At 33.5% G+C, this 16,526-nt stretch overlaps 1 protein-coding gene and 1 long non-coding RNA gene across 2 annotated transcripts in view; both read left to right on the top strand.

Annotated features, from left to right (window-relative positions):
• Positions 1-11,562, top strand: part of LOC136025056 (uncharacterized) — a 51,192-nt gene extending 39,630 nt beyond the window's left edge. Inside the window, exon 3 of the long non-coding RNA XR_010617006.1 lies at positions 10,561-11,562. This is a non-coding gene — a long non-coding RNA (uncharacterized LOC136025056). The remainder of the gene's footprint in view (positions 1-10,560) is intronic.
• A 1,172-nt stretch (positions 11,563-12,734) lies between these two features.
• LOC136025503 (micronuclear linker histone polyprotein-like) lies at positions 12,735-14,432 on the top strand. Its single transcript, XM_065701533.1, has one exon. It carries the CDS (start codon positions 12,735-12,737, stop codon positions 14,430-14,432), a length of 1,698 nt encoding a protein of 565 aa, XP_065557605.1.
• The last annotated feature ends 2,094 nt before the right edge of the window (positions 14,433-16,526 follow it).

Below are 16,526 nucleotides of genomic sequence, written 5' to 3'. Positions count from 1 at the left end.
TGTTGTTGTGGTTCCTCGTCACGCTTTCTTTTCTTACTTTCTCTATCAGCCGCAAGCCTATTTTCTTCCTGTTCTTGTGATTCCTCGGCACGCTTTCTTCTCTTACTTTCTCTATCAGCCGCAAGCCTGTTTTCTTGCTGTTCTTGTTATTCCTCGGCACGCTTTCTTTTCTTACTTTCTCTATCAGCCGCAAGTTTTTTGGCATAGACTCTTTGAGCAGCTCTTTGAGCACTTTCGACATAATTATTCCAAGTAGACATCTTATAATTTTTACTAATTCGTGACGAGTTGAAATCACGCGTTGAATAGCAGGAACCTAACAAAAAACAAAACTAATTCTAAAATAATCAGGTAATTTTCTATTTTGAAATAAAAACTAAAAATTATTGCTCAGACAACATAAATATTTTTGAATTTTACATAATAGCTTTATTGGTTCTGGACTGGCTGTTTCTTCAGCCATTGTAGGATTTGTGTCCCGGTGTCCCAGTCTGTAACGTCATAAAGTCTTCAATGGCTCTGGTGGTGCACCCAGTTTTCCCGGTGTCTCGGTCGTCATTTGTGTCCTGGTTTCCCAGTCTGTAACGTCATAAAGTCTTCAATGGCTCTGGTGGTGCAGCCACTTGAGGAAGTTTAACTTTTCCTGAGGCGCAACACACATTCCCATTGTTTCACCATTAAATTTCAAGGCCTTGCAATAGGGACAAATTTTAGACATAGTCCCGATTTGAACACATCTACTCAAGCTATAATCATCGACTGGGCTGTACCTGAATGCCAGGCAATAATTTTCATGTTGCTCTAGTGATTCTTCGGCACGCTTTCTTTTGGTAATTTCTCTTTGAGACGCAGGCCTGTTTTCACGCTGTTGTTGTGATTCCTCGGCACGCTTTCCTTTCTTACTTTCTCTATTAACCGCAAGCCTTTTAATATTAACTCTTTGAGCAGCTTCTTCGGCTGTTTCTTCTGCCATTGTAGGATTTATACTAAAATTTCTCTTTGAATTAACTCTTTGAGCAGCTTCCTCGGCACGCTTTCTTCGGTAATTTCTCTTTGAGACGCAAGCCTGTTTTCACGCTGTTGTTGCATGAATTCATAATGCTCAATCCTTATAATGACGTCAGTCGACAAACATGACAAAATGCTCAATCCTTATAATGACGTCAGTCGACAAACATGACGTCAGTCAACACTCAAACATGACGTCAGTCAACAAACAAACAACTTATTTTTATATAACGTATAAAACTGAAAATGATAGCAATGATGATTGGGTTTGGGACATAGACTTGGATAAGATCATCAATACCTACCGGATTTCAGTTAAAAAAAAACAAAGGTTCGGCGATATGTATTTCATAATGACGAAAGACAAGCCGAGGTAAAACAAAGCAAACAAATTGAAAGTGAGAGCGATGATCCAAAAAACTAAAAAAAGAATAAAAAAAATAGAAATACAAACAAAATTCAGAAATTTTCTTCTTGGATGCGCCAGGAGTAGTGTTGTACCAAGTACTTTTTTTTTACTTAAGTACAAGTACCAAGTACTCAGCGAAATTTTTACTTAAGTACAAGCATTAAGTACTTCTCTAAAAATCTACTTAAGTAATAAGTACTTTTGAAAAAGTACTTCAGTACTCAAGTATTTCGATTTTACTTCAATATTCAGTATTTTACTCAAGTACAAAATACACACAAAATACTTCTTTAATATCCATTTCCTTTCCAAGTAGACAAGATAAGCAAGATTCTGCCGAGAAATCGACCGCTTTTCAGAAAAAAACGATAGTTTTCATGAAAAAAATTAATTGGTTTCGTGGAAAATCGAATTTTACTTCAGTTAAGATACAAAAAGAAAAGAATTTACAAGATTCATTCATTACAGCTTCATCATAACTTAACTTAATTTCTTAGTTGCTCCTTTCAACGGCAGAAGCTTTTCAAACATACCATCTCCGAGCATGTTTCTGTTTGGAGTAAAAATTTCACCACCTACCGAAACAATTCGTTCTGCGGATGGAGACAAAGGGATGACACAGTTGTACTTCCTGAAAACTTTCATCACCCTTGGGTACACTTTGAGCACATATAATTCCTTTCGCTTCTCATTCAAATATGATGAAACCTCCACCTTCACAGAATTGGTTTCACGACCACGGTTGCCAGAATTATCATGAGTTGTTTCCTTATCACTAAGATCAAAGTATTCATCTTCAGACACTAAGTTTTCCGAGTCTTTGGTTAACCAAACACTTGGAAAACTATAGGTTCTATCACTATCTCAAGTCTATGACTATCTACCTTAGTTCTACTGCCCTAGCAATGACGCATGGACGGATAATAGATAGACACATCTATTAACAAATGAACTAACAACATTTTTATACAATCCGAATGAGGGGGAGGCGGATTAATGCCAGGTTTGCTTCTCACTCTAGTGACAACATAGTTCGACTATGTGTCTTGGCCTTTTCTACAATTAGCCATGACTTGATGCCCACAACTATTACATTTTAATTCAAAAACCAACAACAATGAGAAGAATGAGAGGCAAACAATCGTTTAAAATCAGAATGAGGCCATTCTGCATTGAGTGTCAGGCAAGGCAATTGATTCAATTTATAAACTTAGACTTTTGTACTAATAAAAAAAGTTAATTTAATGTTAGTTGAACAGCAAGTTGACTGAAATTGCAAGGGGAATAAGCGTCCAAAGCCTACAAGGGCCTCCTATCTGGCTCGAATGTTATGCAAGTGAACCCAATTATAAGCTAAGACAGTTGGGCTAACAAAAACTGAACTGTCTGTGCTTATGTCTTGGGTTTGTCTGTCTAGGCTTTTTCACAAGCTAATTACCAAGGACTAGGCAGCCGAGGAAAGAAAAAAAAAGCAAAAATTTTCATTAATTAAAATTAAAATTTGTAACCGAAACCCCTGCCGATAATCCACAAACTTTATATCAGGGGATCACTATAGATACTGCACCATCCTTCTGAATTTTCCTTTTATCACGAAAAATTTTACGTTCAATATATATGGTAGTTCCACCATGATAGCGTCCTTTTTTGAAATTTTTCACCAGGCTGGAAGCCGCTGTTCTCAAAGACCAAAATCCACTCACCCACCAACATATAGGCAGTTCAATTCGTCGCATCAGCCCTGCATTATGCTGGTATAATTTTTCTGTACCAAGATGAAAGTACATGAGTACTTAAATACCCTTAAGTACTTCAATTTTTTACTTAATTATAAGTATTAAGTACTTTAGAAATTTTTTACTTAAGTAGAGTACAAGTACTCAGAATTTTTACTTAAGTAATTACTTAAGTACTTTTACTTAAGTATTTCCCAACACTGGCCAGGAGGTAAACTTTTCTAATAAGATTGATTCTGGCATCAATTCGGTCCAAAAATGACAGCGCGTTGGCCTTTGCATCGTCCGGAATAGCCGCAACGTTGCTGCCTGGTGGTAGAACTGCTTATTCCACTTTGAAATTGCCTCTGAAACTCCCACGTGAAAAATTTCCAAATCATCTGGGATGGGTAAAGTTTTGCAGCAATGCAAACTTATTGTTTGGGACGAGTTAACAATGGCACACAAAAAATCGCTCGAGAGCTTGACCGATCATTACAAGATTTGTGAGGAAATTTCAAACCCTTTGGCAGTACATTAATATTGCTTGCGGGAGATTTCAGGCAAACATTACCTGTTATTCCTAGATCTAAACCTGCGGATGAAATGAATGCTTGCCTGTAAAATTCTAATTTATGGGTACACGCAAATACATTAAAATTAATTATAAATGTGCGAGTCCGATTACAAAATGATCACTCTGTTGAAATATTTTCAGATCAGTTTCTGGCAATTGAAAACGGAAACCTCCCAGTTGACTCAATTTCAGGACGTATACAGCTGCCTCCTGAATTCTGTAATTTAGTGACGTCAAAAAATGATTTGGTTGAAAACGTATTTCCAAATATTCTAACCAATTATTCAAATCATAAATGGCTAAGTGAACGAGCTATTCTGGCAGCCAAGAACAAAGACGTCCATGAAATCAACATTATTATTCTGGCCAAGATTCGAGACCAGACAGTCATTTACAAGTCAGTCAACACAGTTCTGAAATCAAATGAAGCGGTTAACTATCCATCAGAATTTTTAAATTCCCTGGATATCCCAGGGTTTCTACCACACATGCTACAACTAAAAATAGGCGTACCAATAATACTGTTGCGAAATATTACCCCACCAAACCTTTGCAACTGCACGCGACTTAACGTAAACAAAAACAACGGAAAACATAATAGAGACAACAATTTTGAAACGGCCATCCGAGGGTGAGACTGTTCTTATTTTTCGCATTCTCATAATTCCAACGGATCCGCCTTTTCAATTTAAAAGATTATAATTCCCAATTCGATTAGCATTTGCAATCACCATGAACAAAGCTCAAGGGCAATCATTAGAAAAATGCAGTACAGATCTTAATACGGATTGTTTTTCCCACGTACAGTTATATGTTGCATGCTCAAGAGTCGGTAAACTGGACAATCTGTTTATATGCACAGACAATGGAACAGCGAAGAATGTTGTATATCCGCAAGTTTTACGCAGTTAAAAATTAGCACATATCCGTTGTATATACATATGAGAATCCATATATAGAAGCCTGCCACGTGCCACTAGATGGGGCCAGACGGCTTCGCCTGACGGCTTTCCAAAGATATCTTTCGAACAAATTTTTAGAAGAGGGATTTTCCTGTATCCTCTCTTAGGGTTGGGAATGCTTATACTTGATTGCAGTCCCAAAATGCTTCATCATCATCAATTTACACCATGGAATTTACATTTACTTTGCTTAAGACCATCAATTTCACACTTAAAATCAGAAAGGTATAAATGCTAGAAAACTTTCAGATGTAAATTCAAAACTCTCACTTCAAATTAACAAGGTTTTGGTCTTTAAGAGCAAATGTTAAACACACGATTTGTAAGCTGGGAGAGACTTATTTATAGTATCTTTATAGCCATGATACTAATGTAAGTTACTTAATCCATAGTTATTGTTGACTACACTAATCCTTTTATAGTAAAAACTAGATGTTGGGGTGGCGCTTCGTGCCACCCCAACACCTAGTTGGTGTTGCCCTTCCGCGCGACATAAGCTCTTCCGCGCGCTTAAGTCGATCCGCGCCATATTAATTACGCGCCATTGTAGTTGTGTCCCTGTGTCCCACCTGTGAATATAGATAGATATATATATATGTTTTTAACTATGTAAAACTTGCGAATATACAACATTCTTTGCTGTCCCATTGTCTGTGCATCTAAATATGTCAGGTTAAACAAACATGCATAACTACAACTTATTTTTATGTATATATAGATATAGTTTATTTTTAATTTGTCTTTTTTAGTTTTCCTTATTTTTAGGTTTGCAGCTTTTTTAGTTTTTTAGCTTTTTTTCTTTTTAGTTTTATTACCTTTGTTTTTTTCCTTTTTTTAAAGTTTTTTCTTTTTAGGTTTTTCTTTTTTTTAGCTTTTTTCGCATATAATTGTCCATGGGAAAAACAATCTGTATTCAGATCTATACCTCATTATGCTAATGATTGCCCTTGAGCTTTGTTGATGATGATTGCTAATCGAACATTCCCTGTGTCCCGGTCGTCATTTATATTCCCTGTGTCCCGGTCGTTATTTGTGTCCCGGTGTCCCGGTCTGTAATTTCTCTTTGAGTGACCCGGTCGTCATTTACATTCCCTGTGTCCCGGTCGTCATTTGTGTCCCGGTGTCCGGGTCTGTAATTTCGTCAGTCGAAAAACATGACGTCAGTCGACAAACATCTTCATGACCGGCATAATGCTCAATCCATATAATGACGTCAGTCGACAAACATGACGTCAGTCGACACACAAACATGACGTTAGTCAACAGACACACACAAACAAACAACTTATTTTTATATATACTAGCTGTTGGGGTGGCGCTTCGCGCCACCCCAACACCTAGTTGGTGGGGGCGCTTCGCGCCCCCCCAAGCCCCCCCCGCGCGCGTAAGTCGTTACGCGCCATATTAGTTACGCGCCATTGTAGTTGTGTCCCTATGTCCCACCTGTGAATATATATATATATATATATATATATATATTTATATATATATATATATATATATATATATATATATATATATATATATATATATATATATATATATGTTTTTAACTACGTAAAACTTGCGAATATACAACATTCTTTGCTGTCCCATTGTCTGTGCATATAAATAGATTTTCAGGTTTACCGACTCTTGAACATGCAACATATAATGGTCCATGGGAAAACAATCCGTATTCAGATCTATACCTCATGATTCTAATGATTGCCCTTGAGCTTTGTTGATGGTGATTGCTAATCGACCATTCCCTGAGTCGCCATCGTCATTTATATATCCCCCTGTGCACCCTGCGTCCCCTTTGTAGTTATGTCCCTGTGTCCCGGTCGTCATTTATATTCCCTGTGTCCCGGTCGTCATTTGTGTCCCGGTGTTCCAGTCTGTGATTTCTCTTTGAGTGTCCCGGGCGTCATTTATATTCCTTGTGTCCCGGTGTCCCGGTCGTCATTTATATCCCCTGTGCCCCCCGGCGTCCCCATTGTAGTTGTGTCCCTGTGTCCCGGTCGTCATTTATATTCCCTGTGTCCCGGTCGTCATTTGTATCCCGGTGTCCCGGTCTGTATATACATTCGTTTTTTAGTTTTGTTTTTCTCCTTTATTTTTTTCCTTTTTTCTTTTTTTTTTGTTTTTTAGTTTATTTAGATTTTTAGATTTTTTAGTTTTTTTATTAGTTTTTAGTTTTTTTGTAGTTTTTACCATTTTTTTAGTTTTTTTAGTTTTTTTTTACTTATGTCCTGGTCGTCATTTATACTCCCTGTGTCCCGGTCGTCATTTGTGTCTCGGTGCTTTGTTGATTGCTAATTTATATTATATTTATATTTATATTTTTTATATTTATTAATATTTTTTTAGTTTTCTTTTTCTCTTATTTTTCAGTTTTTTCCTTTTTTTAGTTTTTTCTTTTTTAGTTTTTAGTTTTTTTTGTTTTTTACCTTTTTTTTAGTTTTTTTTAGTTTTTTTAGTTTTTTAGCTTTTTTAGTTTTTTTATTAGTTTTGGTTTTTTTTTAGTTTTTGCCTTTTTTAAGTTTTTTCAGTTTTTTTTAGTTTTTAGTTTTTTACCTTTTTTTAGTTTTTTTTAGTTTTTTAGCTTTTTTAGTTTTTTCTTTTTAGTTTTTTTTGTAGTTTTTACCTTTTTTAGTTTTTTTTCTTCTTTTGTATTAGTGTGAAATAATTCAGACGTCATATGCGGACAAACACGACGTCACTCGACAGACAGACAGACAGACATAACCCACAAACAAGTTATTTTTATATATATTTATTCATATTTTTTTAGTTTTCTTTTTCTCTTTTATTTTTCAGTTTTTTCCTTTTTTTTAGTTTTTTTCTTTTTTAGTTTTTAGTTTTTTTTAGTTTTTTACCTTTTTTTAGTTTTTTTTTAGTTTTTTTAGTTTTTTAGCTTTTTTAGTTTTTTTATAAATGACGACCAGGACATAAGTAAAAAAAAAAAACTAAAAAAACTAAAAAAAATGGTAAAAACTACAAAAAAACTAAAAACTAATAAAAAAACTAAAAAATCTAAAAATCTAAATAAACTAAAAAAGAAAAAAAAGAAAAAAGGAAAAAAATAAAGGAGAAAAACAAAACTAAAAAACGAATGTATATACAGACCGGGACACCGGGATACAAATGACGACCGGGACACAGGGAATATAAATGACGACCGGGACACAGGGACACAACTACAATGGGGACGCCGGGGGGCACAGGGGGATATAAATGACGACCGGGACACCGGGACACAAGGAATATAAATGACGCCCGGGACACTCAAAGAGAAATCACAGACTGGAACACCGGGACACAAATGACGACCGGGACACAGGGAATATAAATGACGACCGGGACACAGGGACATAACTACAAAGGGGACGCCGGGGTGCACAGGGGGATATATAAATGACGATGGCGACTCAGGGAATGGTCGATTAGCAATCACCATCAACAAAGCTCAAGGGCAATCATTAGAATCATGAGGTATAGATCTGAATACGGATTGTTTTCCCATGGACCATTATATGTTGCATGTTCAAGAGTCGGTAAACCTGACAATCTATTTATATGCACAGACAATGGGACGGCAAAGAATGTTGTATATTCGCAAGTTTTACGTAGTTAAAAACATATATATATATATATATATATATATATATATATATATAATATATATATATATATATATATATATATATATATATATATATATATATATATATATATATATATATATATATATATATATATATATATATATATATATTCACAGGTGGGACATAGGGACACAACTACAATGGCGCGTAACTAATATGGCGCGTAACGACTTACGCGCGCGGGGGGGCTTGGGGGGTCGCTTCTCACGTGGGACATAGGGACACAACTACAATGGCGCGTAACTAATATGGCGCGTAACGACTTACGCGCGCGGGGGGGCTTGGGGGGGGGCGCGAAGCGCCCCCACCAACTAGGTGTTGGGGTGGCGCGAAGCGCCACCCCAACAGCTAGTATATATATATATATATATATATATATATATATATATATATATATATATATATATATATATATATATATATATATATATATATATTAACTACGTAAAACTTGCGAATATACAATATTCTTTGCTGTCCTATTGTCTGTCCATATAAATAGATTGTCAGGTTTACCAACTCTTGAACATGCAACATAATAATTGTCCATGGGAAAACAATCCTTATTCATATCTATACCGCATTTTTCTTACGATTGCCCTTGAGCTTTGTTGATGGTGATTGCTAATCGAACATTCCCTGTGTCCCCGTCGTCATTTATATATCCCCCTGTGCCCCCGGCGTCCCCGTTGTAGTTGTGTTCCTGTGTCCAGGTCGTCATTTATATTCCCTGTCCCGGTCGTCATTTTTGTCCCGGTATCCCAGTCTGTAATTTCTCTTTGAGTGTCCCGGTCGTCATTTATATAGATATATAGGTACAGTTTCATTTCAGTTTTTTTTCTTTTTTAGTTTTTTCTTTTCTTATTTTTTTTCTTTTTTAAGTTTCTTCTTTTTATTGATTTGTTTTCTTCAATTTGTCAATGTTCATTCTAACATTGACACTTGGAAAAATCTTTACGTGCCAAGCAAGCTAAAGCTCCAACAATTTATAATAAACCTCAAAATTTGTGGTATCTGTTTTAAGGTTTTCGAATTACCTGAATCTTTGTCAAAATATATTGAAATATTTGTGCAATTCCCAGTTTTTTTTTAGTTTTTTCTTTTTTAGTTGTTTAGCTTTTTTTAGTTTTTTTTTCTTTTTAGTTTTTTACCTTTTTATTTTTTTATTTTTTTTTTTACATTTTTTCTTTTCAAGTTTTTTCTTTTTTTCTTTTTTTTTATTTTTTAGTTTTTTCTTTTTAGTTTTTTTTTTAGTTTTTTACCATTTTTCTTTTTTCAGTTTTCTTTTTCTTCTTTATTTTTCAGACGTCATATGCAAACCCTCAATACAAAAATACATACAACTTATTTTTATTTATAGATAAGATATAATCTGGCGTAACAGACATAGTGTAACAGACATAAAAGACAGACAACTTATTTTTATATATATAGGTTTTTATATATATAGATACAGTTTCTTCTTTAGTTTTTTTTCTTTTTTAGTTTTTTCTTTTTTTAGTTTCTTCTTTTTATTGATTTGTTCTCTTCAATTTGTCAATGTTCATTCTAACATTGACACTTGAAAAAATCTTTATGTGTCAAGCATGCTAAAGCTCCAACAATTTATATTAAACCTCAAAATTTGGGGTATCTGTTTTAAGGTTTTCGAATTACTTTAATCTATTGTCAAAATATATTGAAATATTTGTGCAATTCCCAGTTTTTTTTAGTTTTTTTTAGTTTTTTAGCTTTTTTAGTTTTTTTTTTAGTTTTTTATCTTTTTTATTTTTTTACGTTTTTTCTTTTTACAGTTTTCTTTTTTTAATTTTTTAAATTTTAAATTTTTTTTTTAGTTTTTTCTTTTTTAGTTTTTTCTTTTTATTTTTTTTTAGTTTTTTACCATTTTTCTTTTTTCGAATTACTTTAATCTATTGTCAAAATATTTTGAAATATTTATGCAATTTCCAGTTTTTACAATCTAGTTTGTTTTCTTTTATATATATAGAAGATATAATCTGGCGTAACGGACAGACAACTTATTTTTATATATATATATAGAAGATATATAGATAGATATACTGATGTCATTACAGCTAACATCATAATATTGCATTCACTTCTCACTCATATGAGAATTCACTCCTCACTCATATCTCACTACGATTATAACATTATCCATCAATCTTGTGCATATAAACTCAGTTTTTTTCTGTAAAAATATTGATTGCATTTTAAACAGATTTTTTTTTCGTTACAGAAGTCACCAGATGTGGAAACTTCCTTCAAAATGAGTCATTTAAAAGCACTCTATTATGGTTCAGTGTCCAGCTATCCTGAAAAAGTCAATTATAAGGTAAACAATATTAGATGTACAATTTTGCTTCTCATCAGTACTTGTTAATATCAACAATACTTTCACAAGGCCTACAAAACCCATCCACAAACTAGTCCATCTTTAAAGAAACACCAATAATACCATATCTTCAAGTAAAAAAGGAAGGAGACAAGAAGAGGAAAAGTCGGGAAAAAAGAACTCGATATAAGATATTAGACACTTCCGTCAGATTGTAAAATAATTTAACTGAAATAATGTTACTGTAAAGAAAACCTCAATTCAAAATCTCTAAAATTATTTTATAAAATGCAAAATTACTTCCATTGTCTCAGCAACAATTCTACTTTTTGAATTGACACTACAAAAATACCAGAAAAATTAGAATAAATTATAAATTAAATCACTTTAAGACCATTTTCTTAGAGGTATCAGGGTTTTTACTATTCCAAGCGAACTGATGTTCAAAGGAATACTAAGCAGTATAATATTGCCTATGAATTGCCTATTGAACTATGATTCAAAGCCATGATAAATTTTCGGATTTTGACGCCCAAAAAATTAGATCATGGCTAGATCATACATCTACGGTGAATGATAAAAATTGGACACCATTGGTGCATCAATTGCTCGAATGTATGTTAACTTTCACAAATCTAGGCTCTAAACTTGGATATCAAGAGATAACTGAAACCCCAGGGGAAATAATCATGGATGCAATAAAAGCGAATCTTTTACTTATCTATAAGTTAAAATGTAATATGTATCAAAGATCAATCTTAAAAGAGAATGAAGATTCTGTAAAAATAGCTAACCAAAAACAAAAGCAATCCAAACATAAACTAAATCAATCTATAATAAAAAAAATCATTGACGATGAGACTGAAAGTGTCAAATGTGCAACGGTAGATGAAAAAAAAGGAAAAACATGTAACTCAAAATGAAAAAACAATAAAGCAGGATAAAGACAAAAATGAAAATCTACGTAAAAAGGAAAAAGACACAGAAGTTGAAAATAATGCTATAAAAGATGTTAAAGATCCAACAAAAAAAGGAGCAAAGAAAACAAAAAGTGCAAATGGAAAGGGAATAGAAAATGACCACATAAAAGGTGCAACAAATGAATTGAAAAGAACAAAAAGCAAAAAGACAACTGGTTCAAAACACAAGAGAAAAGAAAGCTCAAAAAATCTTTTTGAGTTATCATCTTATTTTTATAATGGAGAAGAGACCACAAGCGAAAAGTCTACAAATACTGGAACAAAAAAAATGTTAAAAAGAAACCAGGAAGAAGAACAGAAGAAAAGCAAGAGGAGTCAAGAAACCTAATCCTTTTATAGTAAAAATATACTGAAGTCATAATAGCTAACATCATAATATTGCATTCACTCCTCACTCATATATGGTTATAACCTACGATTATGACATTATTCATCAATCTTGTGCATAAAAACGCAGTTTTTTTCTGTAAGAATATTGATTGCATTTTAAACAGATTTTTTTTCCGTTACAAAAGTCACCAGATGTGGAAACTTCCTTCAAAATGAGTCATTCAAAGGCTCTCTACGATGGTTGAGTGTCCAGCTATCCTGAAAAAGTCAATTATAAGGTAAACAGTAATAGATGTACAATTTTGGTTCTCATCAGTGCTTGTTAATATCAACAATACTTTCACGAGGCCTACACAACCCATCCACAAGCTAGTCCATCTTTAAAGAAACATCAATGATACCATTTCTTCAAATAAAAAGGAAGGAGAAACGAAGAGGAAGAGTCAGGAAAAAAGAAAGCAATATAAGATATCAGGAAAAAAGAAAGCAATATAAGATATTAGACACTTCCGTCAGATTGTAAAATAATTCAACTAAAATAATTTTACTCTAAAGAAAATCTCAATTCAAAATCTCTAAAATTATTTTATAAAATGCAAAATTATTTCCACTGTCTCAGCCACAATTCTACTTTTTGAATTGAAACTACAAAAATGCCAGAAAAATTAAAATAAATTATAAATTAAATCACTTTAAGACCATTTGCTTAGAAGTATCAGGTTTTAACTATTCAAAGCGAACTGATGTTCCAAGGCACAAAGCAGTATAATGTTGCCCGAAAGAACTATGATTCAAAGCCATGATGGCTTTTTGGATATTGAAAAAAAAATTAGATCATGGCTAGATATTATATCTATGGTGAACGCTGTAAATCGGACACCACTGGTGCAGCAATTGCTCGAATGTACGTTAACACTCACAAATCTAGCCTCTAAACTTGGATATCAAGAAATAACTGAAACCCCAGGGGAAATAATCATGGATGCAATAAAAGCGAACATTAGGCTTATCTATAAACTAAAATGTAATATGTATGACAGATCAATCTTAAAAGAGATTGAAGATTCTGTAAAAACAGCTAACCAAATACAAAAGCAATCCAACCATAAACTAAATCAATCTATAATAAAAAAAATTATTGACGATGACACTGAAAGCGACAAATGTGCAACGGTAGATCAAAAAAAGAAAAAGCGTGTACCACAAAATGGAAAAACAATAAAGCAGGATAAAGACAAAAATGAAAATCTACGTAAAAAGGAAAAAGACACAGAAGTTAAAAATAATGCTGTAAAAGATGTTGAAGATCCAGCAAAAAAAGGAGCAAAGAAAACAAAAAGTGCAAATGGAAAGGGAATAGAAAATGTAAAAGATGCAACAAATGAATTGAAATTGAAAAGAACAAAAAGCAAAAAGACAACTGGTTCAAAACACAAGAGAAAAGAAAGCTCAAAAAGTTTTTTTGGAGCTATATCATCTTATTTTTCTAATGGAGAAGAGACCACAAGCGAAAAGTCTACAAATACTGGAACAAAAAAAAATGTTAAAAAGAAACCAGGAAGAAGAACAGAAAAAAATCGAGAGGAGTCAAGAAACCACCAACCGGAAGCAGTTTCAAAAAAAGAAAGGAGGCGCAATTCAACCAGTCTTAGCGAATCAGCAGCATCTTATTTTTCAAATGGAGAAAAAACCAAAAATAAAAAGTCTACAAAGACAGAAACGAAAAAAAAACATGAAGCTAAATCAGGAAGTAAAGCAGAAGACAAAAATAAAAATCTACGTAAAAAGGAAAAAGACACGGAAGATCAAAATGATCCTATAAGAGATGTTACCACAAGCAAAAAGTCTAAAATGACAGGAACCGAAAAAAATAATAAAAAGAAATCAGGACGCGGAACAGAAAAAAATCAAAACAAGTCAGAAAACAACCGGCCAGAAGCTATTTCAAAAAACGATAAGAGGCGAGATTCAACAAGTCTAAGTGAATCGAAAGCACCAACACAAAAAAAACATAAAGTTAAACCAGAAAATAAAGCAGCAACAAAACAAAAAAAGTCAAGAAACGGAGAATCAGAAGCTGGTTCTAAAAAAGAAACGAGTTTTTTTGAAGCAGTTAAATCTTATTTTTCAAAAAAAGAAGAGACTACAAGTAAAAAGTCGAAAAAGACAGACACGAAAAAACCACTAAAACTAAATCAGAAAGTAAAAAAGAAACAAATAAAGATAAATCAAGAAACAACAAGTCAGAAGCTGGTTCAAAAAGAAAAAATTCTGAAAAGACAAAAATTAAAAAAGGATCTGAAATTAAATCGGAAAGTAAGCCAAAAACAAAACAAAAAGGGTCAAGAAGGTCTGAAGCTGGTTCAAATAAAAAAAAGAGTCCACAATGAAAAAGCCAAAAAATCTGATAAGGAAAAGGCAGAAATAAAAAGTCAGAGAAAACAGAATCCAACAAAGAAGAAATAGCCAAAGGATAAGGAAAATATTACTCCAACTACTGCGAAAAAACCAAGTAATTGGTTTGAAAATCCGATAGCTCGATTTACAAGACATAAAAAAGTAAGAAGATTAAGAAAAAATAAGTTTAAATTTTTAGAACTGACTAAGAGACATATTTGCTACTACTAGTGCTATGACCACTACCGAAATTAAGGAACTAAGGCTTCCAGGAAATTTCCAGGGGGTTGTTGAACTAAATCAAAACACTATGTGCATGCACGTCATCAAAAAGGCGTGTCAACAATATCTTAGGAACAGCTTAGAGAATTAAGTTTGAACTTTCTGGGAATGTCAAGGGAGATGTTAACCAGCCAAAAAGCATAATGTAGTTACTACTGCTACTACTTTTATTGAGACTACTACCACTGCAATGGAAGCTAGCTGGTTTTAAAGCGTAAAATACTGTAAATCATCATCAAAAAATAAATGAAACACATATTCCAATTTAAATGTATCCAAAATAATAAAGACTTTCTGGAAGAATATCAGTGTATAACATTCAATCTACATACATTTTTTTTTATTTCCAGCAATATTTTATTAGGTTGATTGTCTCTCTTTTTTTATGTTATGAGAAATGGCTTGAAATGGAGATTTTTTTTTTCCAGTTCAATGAAAATCACGATTTAACCTTAGAAGACTCAAAGAGTGTTAGCTTAACTGCTCTCCGTTCCTTTGAGAATTTTTTTTTCATATGTACCATTTTTAAAGTCTTAGGGGGGGGGGGGTCATTACTATGGTATTCAATTATAGAAACAAAACTCAGTTCTAACAATGGTTGAATTAAATATATATCGAATTAGTAATATAAAATTAACGCGTTGCTTGGGAGACGCTCCTGTGGGATAATTTGATATGGGTAAGTTCTTAAAAAGAACCCTATAGAGAAACTATATTATTTACAAAAAAACTTTTTTGAGCGTTTTTTTTACCCTATCTCTTCTACTCTCAGTAGTATCTTTAAATTTCAAAACTAGAAACTAAATCTATGCGCTACCTATGCGTAAAAGCAAACAAATTACAAATTTTTAACCATATTAATTAATTTTTAAGTTGGAACAGCGTGTTATTTTCCTACTATACTAAAGTTTTAACATAACAGCGGATAACGGAGATTGTGCTATCCCTCCATAACTGAGACTGAATTCTATAAATAATTACCACTATCTTTACTAAGAAGACAAGAGCTAAGAGCTCATATGGCACTTGTGACGAGGCAAGAAGAGCTAAGAGCCAAGAGCTCATATGGTATGAGCTCTAACAAAATTCTAAGAATCAATAGACTGATTTAAAAGGAAAATCAGAGGTTTAATGCCGGTCAGGATTTAAAATAACAGCCGTGAGTCACGATGTCCTTCTAAATATCAAAATTCATAAAGATCCGATCATCCAGTCGTAAGTTATAAATACCTCATTTTTTCTAATTTTTCCTCTCCCTTTAGCCCCCCCCCCAGATGATCGAATCTGGGAAAACGACTTTATCAAGTCAATTTGTGCACCTCCCTGATACGCTTACCAATTTTCATCGTCCTAGCACGTCCAGAAGCACCAAACTTGCCAAATCACTGAAACCCTCCCCCAGACTCCCCCAAAGAGAGCGAATCCAGTACAGTTACGTCAATCACGTATCAAGGACATTTGATTATTCTATCCGCCAAGCTTCATCCCGATTCCTCTACTCCAAGTGTTTTCCAAGATTTCCCCCTCCAACTCCCCCCAGTGTCAAAAGATCTGGTCCGGATTTGAAATAAGAGCTCTGAGACATGAATTCCTTCTAAATATCAAATTTCATTAAGGTCTGATCCAACTCCCCCAATGTCACGGGATCTGGTCGGAATTTAAAATTAGAGCTTTAAAGCACAAGATCCTTCTAAATATCAAATTTAATTAAGATCTGGTCACACTTTCGTAAGTTACAAATACCTTCCCGACCTCAACTCCAGCAAAGAGAGCAGATCCGGTCCGGTTATGTCAGTCAATTATCTTAGACAGGTTTTTATTCTTCCCACCCAGTTTCATCCTGATCTCTCCACTTTAAGTATTTTCTAAGATTTCCGCCCC

This window comes from Artemia franciscana, chromosome 3 (genome assembly GCF_032884065.1).
Source record: "Artemia franciscana chromosome 3, ASM3288406v1, whole genome shotgun sequence".
NCBI lineage: Eukaryota > Metazoa > Arthropoda > Branchiopoda > Anostraca > Artemiidae > Artemia > Artemia franciscana.
This window is presented reverse-complemented; position numbering and strand designations above follow the sequence as displayed.

What these genes read in the sequence shown, in the direction of transcription:
- LOC136025503 (XM_065701533.1), top strand. Translation starts at nt 12,735, where the DNA reads ATGTTGCCCGAAAGAACTATGATTCAAAGCCATGATGGCTTTTTGGAT.